The sequence below is a fragment of the Camponotus vicinus genome, unplaced genomic scaffold (assembly GCF_025532165.1).
Source record: "Camponotus vicinus isolate PSW18456_S1 unplaced genomic scaffold, iyCamVici1.0 SCAF_1, whole genome shotgun sequence".
NCBI classification, from domain to species: Eukaryota; Metazoa; Arthropoda; class Insecta; order Hymenoptera; family Formicidae; genus Camponotus; species Camponotus vicinus.
The window spans coordinates 31,736,927-31,755,060 of record NW_028141945.1 but is presented as its reverse complement, the minus strand read 5'-3'; the positions used below and the strand labels follow the sequence as shown (position 1 = coordinate 31,755,060).

General features: G+C 39.2%; 1 protein-coding gene across 1 annotated transcript in view; it reads left to right on the top strand.

Moving 5' to 3' along the window:
- The first annotated feature begins 128 nt into the window (after nt 1-128).
- The window catches only part of LOC145960974 (uncharacterized), a 35,307-nt gene continuing 17,301 nt past the window's right edge, over nt 129-18,134 (top strand). Inside the window, exons 1-2 of the mRNA XM_083080735.1 lie at nt 129-801; nt 12,211-14,097. Coding sequence (XP_082936861.1) covers nt 13,061-14,097 — 1,037 coding nt within the window. The 5' untranslated portion in view covers nt 129-801; nt 12,211-13,060. The remainder of the gene's footprint in view (nt 802-12,210; nt 14,098-18,134) is intronic.

The following is an 18,134-nucleotide window of genomic DNA, read 5'->3' as shown; positions in this document are numbered from 1 at the left end:
AACGCTATCGGACAATCCCATAGCATAGCATAATTATCTTGCGACAGAATTCGACGTTTCGACACGCGTCAATTTTACATTACAAGTATTTAATCTTACATATACAACTGAGATTTTATGCAATATATCATTTTTTACGATAAACAAATATTTCCGTGCAATGGCTGTGGTTCATGTTTCTTTCGATACGCGGTTCATTCCTCCCCCCACCACCGTCGCGCGTCGAGCGGTGGGACTGCGCGCCTGCGCGAGCCGAACGGCCCGTCCGAAGTCAGTCGGTATTGGTCGGCCGGCCGGACGGTTCAGTCTGCGCGTAATCGTGTAACGTGACGCGAGCGCCGGCTCCGGGACAGTATCTGCCGCTCTCGCGAGCGAGTTTCGGTTGACATTTCGCCCCGTGAGAAACCCGTTGCCGAGTCTGCGCGCGCGCGTGTGCGGTCGGTATGCGGGCAGCCCCGTTGGCTGGCCCTCGTTGGTGGTTGGTCCGGGCATCCTCTCACACGTGCGTACGTGTGCGCGCGCAACTTGGCGTGTGCGTGGATGGATGTCTCTCGTGTGTGTGTGGGTTTGAAAATTTGAAAAGCGACGTGCGCGAGTGCAGCGCGTAAAGCGCACGGTGCAGGTGCCGCGGGAGGAAAAAGCAAGAGAAGTGCCGTCCGCCTGTTCGTCCCCGTCCCCGCCGATCGGATAATCTCTCCTTTCTTCGGAAAAGGGATTCACGTGGCGGAGAGACCCCCGTCGATCGTCGTACTACTACTCGTCGTCGTCGGCGATATAGCCCACAGCGGAATGTGGCACGAGGTGAGTTAGCTGCCCGCCTGGTTTCGCTTCGTCCGATCAGGGACGGAGTCCGAGGAGCGAGCTTCTCTTTCGCCGTTTCGTTTTTTTCACTTTTTTTTATATCTGTTTAAAAGCATTTTTTCTACGTTTTCAATTTCTTTCTCTAAATTATCGCGGATAGATTCGAAGCTTTGGAGAGACGCCTCTCTCTTTTTCTCTCTTTCTCTCTCTTTCTTGTTTGCTAGCTCGCTCATTCGCTCTCCGTCCTACGGCGAACTTCACTCGACATACCAAACCGATATATAATTTCGGTGAGATTTATACTATATTTCTGTATTATAGATTCGCGAAAATAAATTTTCTTTAGGCTTACTCTTTTGTTTAATTGTATTTAGTTTGTCATACGCTTCATTTATTAGATTATATCAAAAATGCCACTGGTCCGTACGAGGCATGATAAAAATGTTCCGTTAGTACGCGCGGGTACTTTTATGTAGACAGTAAAGCCGGTTTCTCTCTCTTTCTCTCTCTTTCTTTCTCTCTATCTCTTTCTCTTTTTCTCTTTGCGTCGATTGATTTTTAGGAAATTAAGCGACGGACGAATTTAACTTTAACAAATTCACTCAAATGACAGCATAGCGATTATATTAAGACGAAACGTTCAATAACAATCTGTTTCATTTGTCTAATTTTAAATTCGAGAAAAATCATTTCGAGCAATATATATGTTTTGACAAGCTTTGATAATCTACAAAATTATTGAAAAATATGTCGCGAATAATTCATATTAATCTATTTAACTGTTTACATACGATTACTTTATAGAACATTATTAAATAATTAAAATTTTCTATTAACGAAATTATGTTCTATTACATCTTTTTTCATATTAAAGAAAAAGATTCATATTATAAGATTCATATATTTCATATTATGGCAAAAGATTATATTAAAAGTGCCTTATTTTCTTCCACTACCAACTAATTATTAAGCTTGATTTTATTCAGATATAAAGTTGTAGATAAAATTATATCTAAATGAAATTCTATTTTACATCAGCGATGATTGATTTCCATGCTTAAATAAATCATTCAGTTTAAAAGATAGTAAAAAAAAGATTTTTTTAAAGAAATTTTTAAATCGCCAAACTGCTCCGAAAAATTTGATTATCTATATTTTTCTTGCAATCTGGCATGTAGATAAGAATTATAGTAATAACTTATTTTTTATAATGTTTTATGGCGATTAGTATAGATGAAATAATAACTATAGCAAGATGGGAGAAAAAAAATTTTTCTCGTATATTATAAATTAAATAAATGTTTTGTAGGATTAATTCTCTCTTATGTTATTTTTGTCAATTATAATTTCAAGAAAAACAATTGCTATTACAATCGAAATTAAAAGTTAATTCAATTCTTAATAAAAATCCCTTATTAATCTCTCGATTGCCAAATTAATAAATTAACTCAATTCTTAACTAGACATAGTTAATCAACTATGCTTTCTCAATTCATATCATAGTACGTGCTACGATATCTCGATCTATGAACTTTGAGCAGAATCACCCGAGATAACTGCGTTCTTGGCCGGATATAATTTGCAGAAAAAAAATTAGGTCATGGACAAGATTAGGTCATTACGTCACTATCGTAAAAGTGCGTGTTGTTTCTAACGTTTCATATCCACCATGTCAAACATTGCTTATGCGACCTATTATCTCGATTAAACAAACAGGCGTATATCTCTCGCCATGTGTGTGATGTCCCTCCACCATTATTATCATCAGATAAACAGATGGATCGCTTTGTTTATTCTAAAAGAAGCTCCGTTCTCAGAATACCACGTGGGTTATTACGACGTGTTAATCGTAAAAAAAAATCAATCTCAAGACGAAAATTATTTTATCGTATACACAGAAAAAAAAGACATTCTTGTTTTGAAAATATATTTAGTTTTAACATGGAAATCTTGAAATGAGATTATATTGCGTTAATTAAAGAAAAATATAATTGCTTGAATAATTGCTTACTTGAATGAAGCCATTTTATATAGTTTAATCAGGAAAAATATATTCTTATAATTTAAGATTTAATTTTGAATAAAAAAGACAATGTTAGATAGAAAATAACATTTTTAAATCAAAGATTATAATTTTCTCAAAGTAGAATTAAATAATTATATATTCTTGAGGTGACATTTACACAATTAAATACACACAATTTACACAAATTTACACAATTGAATATTAAAATAAGACTATAATATTGTTGAAATTTAAAATTATTAAACTCTTCTAAGAAGATTATAAATTGTTGCGTATATATACGAAATAATGAACGCGTTAGTTTAAGTATATAAGTTTTGATTTGACACTTTTTTTTTCTGTGTATATCGGACATTCCGCGCATTTTTATTACGTCGATCTTAAGTATCGAAACGTTTTGTTGTCGGTTGTAGATCGAGCTTCTGATGACGTTTATGCGAAGGTTGCGGCAAAGGCACTCCTTAGTTCTGGCTCAAGGTCGAATTATTTAAGAATGCCCAAAGCACACCGACGGGTTTCGTTACGGTTGTCGTTTACGGGGAACGAATAAAGTTGGAAAATAGCGAAAAGCGAGTTGTACGTGCCTTGAATTTCCTTCGGCTGTCGACGCTCGTTTATTCGCTATCGCCGACAATGACGCGCCGTCCGCTCGTTTAATCGCGATAAAAGATCCGCAGATTCGCAGCAGCAGGTGCATTGTACGAACGCGGCAGGAATGCGTTCCCGAAGGCATTTCAGACTTCTTATTTCTTCTTCTGCTTCTTTGATATAGATACGTGTCCGTCTTTCTTTGGGACATACATACTTTTCTCCTCTTCACGCTTTTCCCAATTTTTTTTCACGTCTCTTTTGTGCTTTTTTTTTAAAAAGAAGTTGAAAAATTAATGGGGTAATTTTGTGATTAAAAAAATATTTAATCGAAAAAATCTTTTAATGTATTTTATTTCTCGAAGCCAGAAATCAGGTTGCATCAAAGATAATCCTCTTGAAATATATATCTTTTTTTCGGGGATTTTTTTAAATACTTGGATAGTATTTGCAGTTTGTCGTGTGCATTTAAGATGATGAGTCCTCTCGTTATAAGTGCGTACTGTAACATGATATTTTATCCTAAGCTTGTGTCAAGCATGTCGCGACAATAATACTTAGCGAGGAGGCGCACTCGTATTTTGTTCTCTATCACGATCCGATTTGTGGGCTCTCAAAATTTTTTTAAAATTTTTTTTTAACTTCGTTCTGGGAAATACGAGACGCGCGCGTTTCAGCCTTAATACCCGCGTTCTCTCCCTCATTCCGTGAAACGTCAGAGATTTGCGGCCGCAAAGTGGCAGCGTGTGGCATGCGTATTCATGCGTTAACCGCAACGACTCGTCTCTTTCTTGAGCTGGCGGTATCGACGATGTCGGCGGCGATAATTCCATCTTCTCGTGTAAATCACATATTAACACACTCGGCAAGCAAAATCGCGTGCACGCGTGAAAGGAACAAGAATTACGTGTAATGCCGACAATTACAACCGAGATTTCGTGCAGTTCTGTCCTTGTGACGATAAACAAATACAAATTTTCTAATTTAAACATAATTATTGGTGTCAATAATATCAGAGCAATATCAAAAAAATTGCAATAGATAACAATCTCATTCGACCTCTTTTTTTCCCAAGATTTAAATGCTATATTAATTCTACTTTTTGATTATGATTCAGTAGGACTTCTTCTGTTTTATACTACCAGCTTTAGCATTTGTCAAAATTTGCCGCGTAAATTTCGTGTTCCCTGCCATCTTTTTAACGACAGGGATATTTGTTCGTCGTAACATACTTTAAACGATGGCATGAGGCCAAATTGCGCGCGGTTTTAAGCCGCACCGTGGAATTATCCTCTCGGCGTGTGCGGTCGCACGGTATGTCGTTTTGCAATTTTCTCTCCTTTCCCACAATTCTTCCTTGCATTCTCTCTTACCTTTGCTGTCGATGCTAATGGCACATGATTAAATTACTTGTCGCTATTTATATTATAATTAGAAATGTGATTTAGGCAAGAAATTGATTAAAAAAAGAAATTGATCAAATTTTAAAAATTGAAGAAATCGATTATAATAATGTATCATAAGAAGTATTGTTTATGAATCTTAACTTTTTATATATAGAATAATTAAAGGAAAGAGATTCTTATTTATTTTCTACATTGAAACATAATTTAATTTCAAAAATTCCTTTATTCTCGACGATTAATTTTCGTTCAGGAAATGTCAACAATTATTATTATTATTAAAAACAAAATAATCACTAATGGGTAATGATGATTAAAAGAATATCTGGTGATTTTTTTTCGTTTACGTAATTTCCGTCAATCTTCCGAGGTTGTCGATACCTGCCTACCCGTTTCTAACTATGTTGTATCCTCAAATTCCTCGATTTGAACGCTTCCCGTTTCGTGCTAAGGAATGACGTGCCATTCATTCGCCGCGTAGTCTACCAGACCCTAGCATGCCTATCTCTCCACCTGTTTTCTCGGGAGCAGCGCGATCCGCCGGCAGGTAACACGGCAAAACCCCGGTTCTTCGCTCTACGCGATTCCGCGAAACAGCGACGAATAGAGCAAAACGGTCGGTCAGCGCGAAGAAGCAAAAAACGAGGAAGAAAAATGGGAGGAGAAGAGTCGAGGATCTCGTCATCGCAGAGCGACTCTCTGTAAATGATTGAGAGAGCGCCCGTCGAGCGTTTCTTGTGTGCCATAAAGCAAGCAAGAGCGATCGCGGCCATCATCACGGGGCAGAGAGGTGAAAAAGGCAGAGAGAAGCCGGCCATAGATAGGGAAGACAGAGAAAGTCAAACAGGCATCAGAGACGGCCCGGCATCGAGATGAAGCAGGAAGAAAGGAAGGGAGATGGGGAAGGGGGCGAGGGGACCGATGGGGCCCTAGCTGCGTCCATTCAGCAGGCACCTGCCACGTTAAATTCAGCGGGCCAGACGCGTATGTGTAGAGACCCCGTTCTCGATCTGGGATGGGGGGAGAGCGAGGAGTATCGAATACGCGGGGCGAAAAGGTATACGAGAGTATGCGATAGGTAAAGAGTCGAGAAAAGCGGGGAGGGAGGAGGGCAACGCGGTGAGAAGAAGATCGACCTATACAATCGTAGCCAGAAAGAAGAAAGGGGAGGGTGCCCTTCGTGTGTAGGTACATCTTTCTTACATCACTGCGCTCTCGCATCGTTCCCCTAACCGTAGCAGCGGTTTCAACGGAAGAAAAAAGGAGAGATATCACGCCGATAGCATAGCCCTCTCTCTCGGTCCTAAAGCCTCCCTTTCTCGCCCTCGTTGCCTTGCACCTTTACGAGGGGGCCCGTTGCGTCTGTTACTCGAATACTCTCTTTCTCTCGTGGAGCCTCTTTTTCTCCCTTGCATTCTCCTCCTGCCTCTCGCCTCCCCTTTCTCTCTCTTTGTTTCTTTCTTTCTGCTCTGCTTGTCGTCTTCTAGACCGCCCCTTTCTCTTCTATTCCGCATCCCTGTCCTCTCTCTGTATCCCCCTTCCTCGAGGGAGGCATGCGAGTCAACTGTATATCTTGCAACTGTTATCTAGGTAACGACCTTGCCTTCTCTATCTCTCTTCTTCTCCTTTCCCTTCGTCTGTCTCTTTCCTCGCTTCCTCTCTGTCTCTCGCGCTTGCCCTCTTACCGCCGTGTCGAGACCCGACTCCACGACCGGGTCCTGGTATATACGTGCGTACGTACACTGGCGCGAGGCCCAAGTTCATCGGTCCGCGGTCGGAAAATCATTGACCTTGCTGCAAATCTAGCCGCAACGGATGGTCTCTCCGGTGCCCATTTACGCCGATTGTGTCCGTTACGTCGAAATAGAAACAGCTGCGCGAGCTTCTGCTCTGATACGCGAGAACATCGATTCATCGCGATAGTGCTTTCCGATCCGATGTCGAACAATCGCCCACACAGAGAAAAATATTCTACTGCCAAGAAAAGTGATTAATCAGTTTATTTTTCTTTTTTTAAGTAATAGTGTTCTTCAACAAAGAATATATTCTTGATAATAGTTAAAATATACTCACAAGTGCTAGAAAATCTCATTATCATGGGCTCAAAAGAAGAATTTATTTTCTCTTCAAAAATATGTAAAATTGTGTCAAAGAAAAATCAAACTTATTTTACGCCAACTCTATGCAATAAGCAAACCAAATTTTTGTTTTAATTTAATATTCTTGACTAAAATATAATAAATATAATAAATACTGCAGTTACTAAAATTCAGAATATATTTAATTAAATTTAATGCTTGTGGTGAACTTATGATATATTTGCGGATATACAAACTTATGATATACTTGAAATAAATAATATTTACTTGAATACAGTATACATTTTTTTCTGTGCACGATGGAACGGGTCGAAACGCATTGTCTTGAAGACACGCAGCGTGTAACCATCGGATATTAAAACTCGCATCATTTTGCTACGGATTATTTTTGCATTATAATGTTATAGCGACGCATCTTCCGGGAATCACACTTGTTATGTAATCATTAGGAAATTATTACGAGACTTGCATTCATAGAAGGGCATGAGAATAGATTTGATATTATTAAATCTACTGAGAGCAGCTTGCAGTGAGAAACAAAGTTTGCATAAATATATCGTCTAAGGAAAAAATTGTTAATCAACAGGCAGTAGATAATGAACATGTAGGTAATGCAAATGATATGCACCTCATCAGAATATCTCATAATTCGAATCATAATAAATTGGAAGAATATTAAAATTACGTAAAGAATTAATTTATTTTATAATTACCGACTTAATTGAACAATGTTGAAATTGTTTAGAAAATAGGGGGGTTTCGAATATTATATAATTATTATATAATTATTTGGGATATTATATAATTATATTTTATGTCAACTAATCTCGGTGATGGAAAAATCCGGAAATACATTTGCAAATCGCGTCGCGATATGTATTAAGACGATGAATATATGCATTATTCATCTTTGAGAGATCCATTTATCCCGTAAACATCGATCGCGATACGGACGCGAGAGAGGCACGAATGTCGACGGGAAATAAAGAGAGAAACGATGCCGCAACCGCAACGGAAGACGACGAAGTTGTGAAATTGGATAAGAACGGTGAGCACATAGGACTTCGCTCGTGTAGTCAGAGAAACCTCACACATACACGTAATCCCATAATAATTTCGCTGACTGCGCTATAAGCTCTGGAATAATATCTCACAAAGCCACGGATAAAATAATTAAAATGTATATTTTATTTCTCCGCGATATATGTGATATAATAAAAAGATATGTGATGCATGTTTTTCAGCGTGCAAAATTAATTGCCAATTTTTTGCGAAGCAAAAATTGTGATCACATTTTTTTAAAAACAAATATATTGCTTTGTTTACAAAAGTCTTTCCATTTAAATATTTATTTAGATAGAACTTACTTTAATAAACCTTTAATGTATCTAAAATTAATTTTAAATCGACTTGTGGAAATTGAAAGGTATTCATAATCAATACAGGATATATATAATAAACTTGCAAGTAATCGATGTAAACGCGATGTACAAATGAACGCATCGCTCATTCTGGTTAGAGATTCTCATTGCCACGGGAATGATGGTAATGATGTCAATGGCATCAGGCCGATAATATCGCGGTTGATTGTAATAAGCGGCTTCCTCAAACTGCGCTTTTCATGCAAATCATGGGGAATTAGACGTATTTCGTATAGGCTAGCAATTCGAATCGCTGGAATGGATATGTCATTTTCACTTTACCAACGTATATCGATTAGTACTTCAATATAGGACAAGTAATCAATTCGCTAGACACACAGACATATCGATTAACGTGCGAAGACAGCGTTTGGAGTTCTAGATATGGGATTATTGATGGATGCAATTGTTATGCTATTCTAAACCCACATACAAGAGAAAATCGATAAAAAAAATAATAAAAATGTCTATCTTGCAATCTTGCCCAATTTTATTCAAAGTCCACTATTTTACGAACATCGTTGTCCGATATGGATTTCTATCCTACTCGTCACGTGAGTTTACACGCGCGCAGATATCGATGCGGGGATGCGCATCTTTCCGTCGTGAGTGGCAGGCTGGATGTCCGGAATGCGAGCGGAACCCGTTTCTATGAGTCAAGCTCGACTATTGACAACAGAGAAGGAAAGAGAAGGAAAGAGAGAGAGAGAGAGAGAGAGAGAGAGAGAGAGAGCTGCTCGCGGCCCACGATAGCCAATCTTGCGGTTCTGGATCGTAGCACGCGATCCGATGTATCGCGGCAGCACGAGAGAGGAGGAATTTGCGGGATCGAATCACGTTACGCCGCAAAGATCGCCGTCGATCGGGATGCAGGGTACCGTGACGACGAGATGCACGTAGAACCGCATTTAACGTGTAATTGGTTCACGGACGATGAATAACGCGGATTTTATATAAGCATACGCAGACATATGGCCCTTTTACAATTAAATAAAATTACGCGCGCGCTTAACGGCTTATGTTACATCTTCTATATTTAACCAATGGAGGGGAAATAAAGTTCCGAAACGATTGGTTATCACATACTTATGCTGCAGATAGGATTACGAATACAAAGAGAAAAAAAGTTTAATCCAAGCTTTACCGATTATTTGAAAATAATCAATGCAAAGCAACGTGAAGAATAATTAAAAGAAATATTATATAACGATTTTTTTCATGTCAATTTATACAGATAATAGATTTACAATTAAAAATACAAACTGGGTGTGTTTAAATAAACACCATTTGTTTTACATATTTTTATACATATCTTACATGCAAATTTTAAGTAATAATAATGTATCTTTTCCCTAAATTTTTTATTTATTTAATTCTTTAGATTAACAACGATATATGTTCAAATGCTTTGAATTGTTGAAAAGATTGTTGTTTATAAATTTTATAAATAATTTTATAAATCTTATAAAATAAAACTATTAAATTTGTAAAATAATTTTCAACAGTTTCCATAATATTTTTTCGATTGGAAATTAGCATCGATCTTTTGCTGCGAATGATCGAAACGCAATGTAAATCGAGCATCGCGAACAAGGCTGTAGAAGTAACGGTATCGCAAAGAGATGAGTAGTCGAATCAATTACATTTTCGAGATGTAATCAATAAAATAGAATTAGAAATGAAAGTATGCCGTGCTATATCGATTGACGAGGCAAAAAATAGTCGAAGGAAACACGTGTCACATTAGTACGAAATAAATCTTAAGAAATTCTAGTGTTCCACTTCCATAGCAAACGCAACAATCTCGATTCCAACGAGAATAAGTCAGTTTTCCTTGTTTATTCTGGAATACGAAAAGTACAATGCAAATAAATATTCAACAAAATAATTGTTATATGGAAAAAAGATACTTTGCGAGTACATTTTTCACGTGGCATGTAAGCGATGCAGCGCGACATCACAATCGAGTTTATCGATCCGGAATGACAGTTCATGGTTCGCAGTATAACGGCATGCTCAATACGTAACATCCATTTAATCGTTGTTGCATGCCATGGATTGACACAGCTATTTTTTGTTTGTTTTTATGCTTTTATTTTACTTTTTTATTTTACTTCGTTAATATCTACTGATACATGATTGAAAGCTACCTTTACTGTAATAAGATGTAGGGCAATGCTTGTGAGCATACATCATAATTACATCGTAAAACTACCTCTGATTTTATTAAGCATTTCTTTGATCGAGCATTTGGAATTGATTTTCTCTTAAAAAATTTAAAATTAATTATTATTTTTAGCTGTTTTAATTTTAATAAATTAAATATTTGAATAATTTAATTCTAAATTAAAATTCTAATAATCTAAAGCTTTTGAATTGTATGAAATCCAATCGATCTAACTTAAGAGAGATTGTTCATTAAAAATTCTTTAAAATGCATAAATATTGTACAATTAAATAATATAATAATTAATTAATGAGTAATCTCATATATCTCATATTTGATACCACATTCAACTTTACGGATGAATTTCTAATTGCAATTTTACAATACAGAATTGTAAATAATTCCACATATATTCGTTAAATGTGAGCAAAGAGGGACGAGCTCGCGTGACCCGCTCGTGCCGAGTGAGAGGAAATGTATGAACAATCTATGAACGAGCAGCGCCGGGAAAGAGAGAGAGAGAGAAAGAGACCTGCGGTCGTTGAAAGTGATAATAATACACAGTAATAAAGTACGCGTATCGACGCATTTGTGTCCCAGTCGCCGCCAGATCGCCCAGTTTTCTCTCGCGATTCGCTTATCTCGTGCGATGACCAGCAATTTGTCTTCGTATTCCTCGCGTCGCGATCAGATATACACGCGGACTTCGCTTCGCATCGCGGCCTTTCCGCGAGCGCGTGCACCGCTAAAGGTCATCGTCTGGTCTAACAGTGTTACGCGTACCACCGTGAGATCTTTCTAATTACGCCGTTGAATTCCCGGGGTTTTTAATCTTGATAGCGTTCGCTGCGCATTTCATTCGGGTTTCATACACGAAGAATAGTATTTTTCGCAAGAAAAATTTTCGAAAAATTTACTGCACATCCACGCTCGCAAAAAAGACATCGCGGAGAAGCAACGATATCATTTCGCGCGTGTATTAATTAAAATCAAAATTAGAGCCGCATAAGAGCCACAAGTTGAGGCGCCCCAACTTCCGCGCTGGGGCTCTTATGCAAATTTTGATTTAATTTTGATTTATTTATTTGAGCCAAATTCCTAATTATTAATATTAATTAAGAAGCGGATGTCTCTCGCGGGATTATAAAACAAGCATTAAATTAAAAAGCTGTTAACGCTCTGATTGAGATATGCGCTGGAAAAGAACGGCGACAATAGCTTTGATTCCAGAGCTCTTTAGTTATATTATATGTGATAATCGTTAGGAGATAGTCGCTTTAAAACGCTCCGTCACGATGCGATCGCTTTACAGTCCGTTAAAATGAAACGATTCTTTACTCGTCACTACTTGAGAGGTACTCTCGCTTGCTCGCTCTTGTGAAAAGGTTCCTTTACAATTTCCATTTAATCGATAGATCTCTACAGCCGGTTTTAGCTAAATCATTGTGATTTTTCTCCTTATTGAAGTTACGTAATTTTTTTCAAATCCCACTTTCCGCTCGTGTAATCAATCGCGTTTCGTCTCGCATAAAATTTCTGAAAAGCCAGGAAAGAAAGAGAGAGAGGAATATTTTCTGTGCCTCGCCGCCACACTCCGGGTAGATTATACCCCGTATCTATCCTTCTTTTTACGGTCCGACTATTCCGACCGACAGAGAGAGAGTGAACAGTCAGTCCATTAATTATTTTCTCCGACCTGTTCCAGAGGCACCGCCGGCACCATCTCGGGAGCCATGCCGGCTGACGAGCTCGCGCGTATCCGACGAGGAGACCGAGATGGTAGAAAACCGAGCTTGCAGCCGCCTTAACGAACGCACGACCGACCGACCGACCGCGTCGTTGCCGCGATAAAGAGGAGGAGAGCGAGAGAGTGAGAAAAAGACTCCCTTCGCGGACCGACCTGCGGATCATGCCCTTAACGAACCCGCTCGCGCCGCACGTTGTCGTCGCATAGTTCCACGCTGCGAATCCGATATGTGAGAGAACCGCCGCCTGGTGGATGTCGTCGCCATGGTGGAGCAACTGGTGTGCAGCAACTCGCTGAGCCCGGGAACGTAGCGCCTACGTAAGCCCTGGTTCGCACATATAAACGTGCTCCTTCCAGTTGAGGAATTAATTGCAGAAGACGACGAGAAGGTATTTCCGGCTCGAGAGCTGTTCGCGATAAATGACGTGCCTTTACGGCTTTAAGTTTACGAAGGTTGAAATCGGGCCTAAAGATCGAAATCAACGACGAACTTGGTGTGACTTGCAAGCTTAACGAGCGATATATTTCATTGTGAAACATTCGCACAGCGTGATGAAGAGAGAGGTGATATATCTGACGCATGAAGAATTTAGCTTGAAAAGGATAAAGTTGATGTGCTACGTGTTAATGTGACTTGAAAGGATATGACGAGTCTAATCTGAGGAAGATCGAAGCTAATAATCAATGTGCTATGGTTCGGTGTAATTCAGAAGCCTCTTCCGTCACGTAGCCGTCATGTGAGGATCATCGGCATCGGGAGGAAAAGAGAAGAAGCCTCACCCCGCGTGACACCAGCGAGTGTCGAGTAATGCTGAAGCACATCTTGACGGGGCAGCCGTCGTCAACGGGCTCCAGGCATCATCATAATGATTATCAAACGAGCTCGGGCTCGTTGCACGGCGGGCACCATCATCACCACTTGCACAATAACTCGCTGCACCAGGAGCAGCAGCAGCAACAGTCGCAGCCGCAACAGCATCACCACCATCATCATTACACCGGAGGCACCGGGACGACTCGCGGCATCTCCGGACATCGTAATAACGGCGGAATCGACGTGTACGACTCCGTGGCGCAGAGATCGACGACGTCGAACGCGCATCAATCGGCGACGACGCCCTCGTCGACGCACCGGCATCCGTTGAATCACTCCCAGCTGAGCGTCAACAATCTGTCGCAACGCTTGAACCACTCGCACGCGCTCAATGTGTCGACGCTGTCGACCTCCAAGCACTCGGTCAACAGCGTCAGTCCGGTAGCCGGCGTTAATGGTAACAATAACGGCGTCAGTAATAATAATAATAATAATAACAACAACGTCTCGGTCGCGAGTCAGCTTGGCCATACCGTGATCTCGCAGACGAGCGTGTTGCATCAAGATCGACCGAAGGCGAATGGCGGTCTCGACATCTCCAGGCTGTCGCGGTTGCCGAGCCAAACCACGCCGTCACCCGCACCTGCCGCACCTGCGCTTCCTGTCGTGGCCGGCCAGGTAACCGGCGGGCCGACGGTGATACCCCTCAATGCCTCCTGGTCTTCGTCCCTGTCCAGGAATCTCCATCGAAACGACGAAGCAGGTGTGAAAGAGATGCTGACGAGCCTCGGACTATTGTGCCTAGTGTCTCTACTTCTGGCCCTGCTCTCGGTTATCTTCCTGCTGAAGATCTCACCGCTCACGGTCACGTCCAACAGTCTCATCAGCCCGGAGGAATTCGTCACCGTCTACGAGGTCACCCTAGCGCTGTGCGCTCTCGCCTTGTCGCTCAACTTGTGCTGCCTGCTGGTCTGCGCCATACAATTCCTCTTCACGGTGAAACTCGTCAAGACCTCATACCAGGGACACCGGTAAGTCTCTACGACTCATAATTATCATTTTCCTATGATATTCGAAAAGATCTAAAATCTAGTTGGCTCTATTATTATTGTTATTATAATTAAAAACTGATCTCGATGTCGCTCAATAAAAAACTCCGAATCTTAATAGAGACTGAAAAAGATTCTAAGGCTGCTCACGGACTTATCGACAAAATTAACGGTCGATGACTAATGAACGAAATGAAAAGGACCGCTACGATGCGTCTGCGTGCGTTTAACGCGCTGGAATCCAGTTCAATTATTTTTAAGCTCTAATGGGAGGGCCGGCCATATCGCGCGAGTATTCGATGCGAGCAAACCGAAATTCGCAATTAATTAACGCGGTAAAAAGGCGATATTCTCCCCGCGACCAACGATCAGATTCGGAATGATCTGAGCGTGCAATAACATCCCCGTTGTATCGTGACCTTTGGACCCGACATTACGAAACTGTTTAAAGGCCGATTCACACACAACGCCACACAGATGGAAATCAAGTTTTATTCATTTATTGAATATTTCATTTATCTTCTAAATTTTAATTGTTGATTAATTCACATAATATTAATAAAATAATAGGAATATACAATTAATAATAATAAAATTTTATAATTTATAATAAATCTTATAGAATCAAGCGAACTGCAAAAAATTTTGTTCAGAAAGATGATAAAAGAACACTTTCTTAAGGAAATAAAGATCGTGAAATTAATTAATCTTGCCATGTATTTTTATATCGTAATAAATAATTATTACATTAACATCCGTGTAATGCAAAAGAATTTACAAATTTTGTGATCAGTATGAATATTAGTCCTAACATGCCATGTTCTTTTTATCAATGTAGTTATTATCAATATATATACATTATATTGAAACATATCGCACGCGGAAAATTTCGGTTGCAGATTCCTTTATATTTTGCCGAAAGGGGATAAAAGGGTGGGCATCTCGGACCCCTCGTAATCCCCCTTAAGATGCGTAATAAACGATTCGTAGTCTTGCGAGTAGCGCCGATATCTTAGCTAACATCTTAGCTAATAAGGAGTATGCGAAAAAGAAAAGATGACGAAGAAGAGACGACAAACATTATTGCTGTTATTGCTATGCCGCCGCTATTGCTTCAACATTATTTTCGAGCGAAATTATGCAAACCAGGAATTTTGTACGAAGAATGCGGCGCGATTGAATTTTTTGTTAATCAACTATATTGCGCCGGATTATTAAAAACGTTACTAATACTCTTCTTGACATTTTTAATACATAAGCGATCAGGAGTATATTACATTTACAAATTCTAAAGTACTGGACCTTATTTGAAATATTTTAATATAATATTCCAAATTTATGAAATTGTATGAATTGTATCTTTAAGAATTCCAAGTTTTAAGAATAAATATTAAATAAATATTAAATAAATATTAAATATTAAATAAGAATAAATTTTAAATATTTCAAAGAATATTTTTTAATAACAGAGAGAGAGAAAATCTAGGATCTAAAGATTCTATGTAAATCGAAAATACTATATTATATTAAATAAAGAACTAAAAATTTAAAATGTAAAGAACTCTAGGAAAAAAAATCTATGGATTCAAATATTTAACAATCTTAATAGCCAACGATTTAAAAATACACACAAGTTTAAAGAGAAAAAAAATTTAGTGTGCAATCATCTAAATAGCACGTCTCAAGTGCTAGTTAAAAAAAGAAAAGATTCAGAAAAAGAAATGATTAAGTATGCAAGAACTTGAAACAGCCTGCGAACCTTGCACGATACATGTAAAGACGATCCGGTAATTACACAGGAAGCGATATGAGACTCGCGTAATAGGATCTAATAGGGGACACCGTGTCTCCCGTTCGGTGGGAAGAGGGGAGGGAGGGAGGGAGGGATTCTTCCCGCGGAATCGAAGGAAGCGATTTATACGCGGATCGGGCCCGTTCACGGGTGTTCTCTGTTTCTCCTCGTGCCTCGATCTCACGATCGCGTCGTCGACATTCGCGATCAAGATCGTCCGCGTCGGGATGGAATGGGGTTCCCAGTCATCCATGCGTACCGTATATCCCGCGCGCGAATATATGTACACGTATACGGGTGGATTTCGTATCCAGTGTACGGGAATCCGTGCTGCTGTCTTCCCCCCCTTCTCTCCCCCCCTGTCCCCCTCTCCTCTTTCCGACACGATATATCAGCGTCTTACCGTGCAAGAGTTTCTTCTCACGGAGAGAGAGGCGCAAAAATTCACATTACGCGCGTGTAAGCGTGTATACTTGCACAGACGCATCCACGACACACGCACGGATCGAGAACACTTGTAGAGAAACGGAGCGAGACGCGCAGATAGATCGTGATGTCGCGCCACCCCGAAATTATCCTCGTTAAAGAAGTGCGTTGATGCGATCGCTCTCTCGGGGATCTTCCGAAGCGTGACTTCTTTTTCCGGGGCACAATGTCGTACCTGAGTAACTGTAGTAGACTGCTAAGAACATTGGATGGATTTCTCTAGAGGAGAATATGACGTAGAGCAGGATTCACGACAATTTGAATTTTATGTTTTTAGAAAAATATGACGATTTGCATTAAAGATATTATTAATTATCTAAATTTCATAATGATTATTTGACTATTTTTTGTGCTGAATTTTCATGTTATTTGTCATCTTTGCATACATTATTGGCATCCATATTTCGGTCATATCCGAGGAAGAAGGTGTATTTTAGGAAGCTCCCCACAATTTAATCTTACGTTCAAACAATTTTAGAAAAATATGACGATTTGCATTAAAGATATTATTAATTATCTAAATTTCATAATGATTATTTGACTATTTTTTGTGCTGAATTTTCATGTTATTTGTCATCTTTGCATACATTATTGGCATCCATATTTCGGTCATATCCGAGGAAGAAGGTGTATTTTAGGAAGCTCCCCACAATTTAATCTTACGTTCAAACAATTTTAGAAAAATATGACGATTTGCATTAAAGATATTATTAATTATCTAAATTTCATAATGATTATTTGACTATTTTTTGTGCTGAATTTTCATGTTATTTGTCATCTTTGCATACATTATTGGCATCCATATTTCGGTCATATCCGAGGAAGAAAGTGTATTTTAGGAAGCTCCCCGCAATTTAATCTTACGCTCAAACAATCTCGATTTAATTTAATTCAAAAGTCTCTCGATTGTCGGACTCCTTTTCGATTTTACAATTTCTCTTATTAATTTATTCGCGAAATATTAGCATGATGTATAAACTATCAGATGAATGTAACCGACGTACGTATAATGGAGTACGTAGCGCTCATTTCGCCGCAGTAGAACAGGACGAGAAAATTCCGAGTAGAGTCGTAGAACAGGTAGAGAAGCGGAGATGGCCGTTAATGACCGCCTTGAGATTAAATAAGGAAAACAAAAAGGGCTCAGGAACGCACGTAACGATAACTTCCTCTTGTTTCTCTCGCGCACATCCGCGGTATCGCGTCTTTCTGCCGTTAGAGACTTACAGGTCAATAAAACGCGATTAATGATCCTTTTTTTCGAGCATTACACACTTTATTCAAAGCTAAGAAAATACTTTAAATTAATTAATATGTGTGGCACGAGTCGGAGTAATTAATATTTGCAAATTGAAAAAGACACGTGGTAAACTTTGACAATATCCTGTCAGCAATTATTTATATTATATAGGTTTTTCCATATTTATTATAAAAATTGCGTGGCAAATTATATATAATTATTAATCGCGTGTACTACACAACAGACCTGTATTTTTGCGCGACGTTTAAGCAGGAGCCCAGACGTGTCCTTGTTTCGTATATCTTATCGAATAAAGATAATGGATGCCCTCTTTTTATCCTCTTTTACCATCGTCGACGTTACTCGGCCCTTACAATCTCCACTTTCGAGCTTCTCTCTTACAAGGTTTTCATTTCTGGATTATATCTAGAGAGATTGCGTGTGCCATGAAGACGGCTGTAAAACCTAAAAGTTTCAAAGGAGATTTTCGGAGTCGGAAAT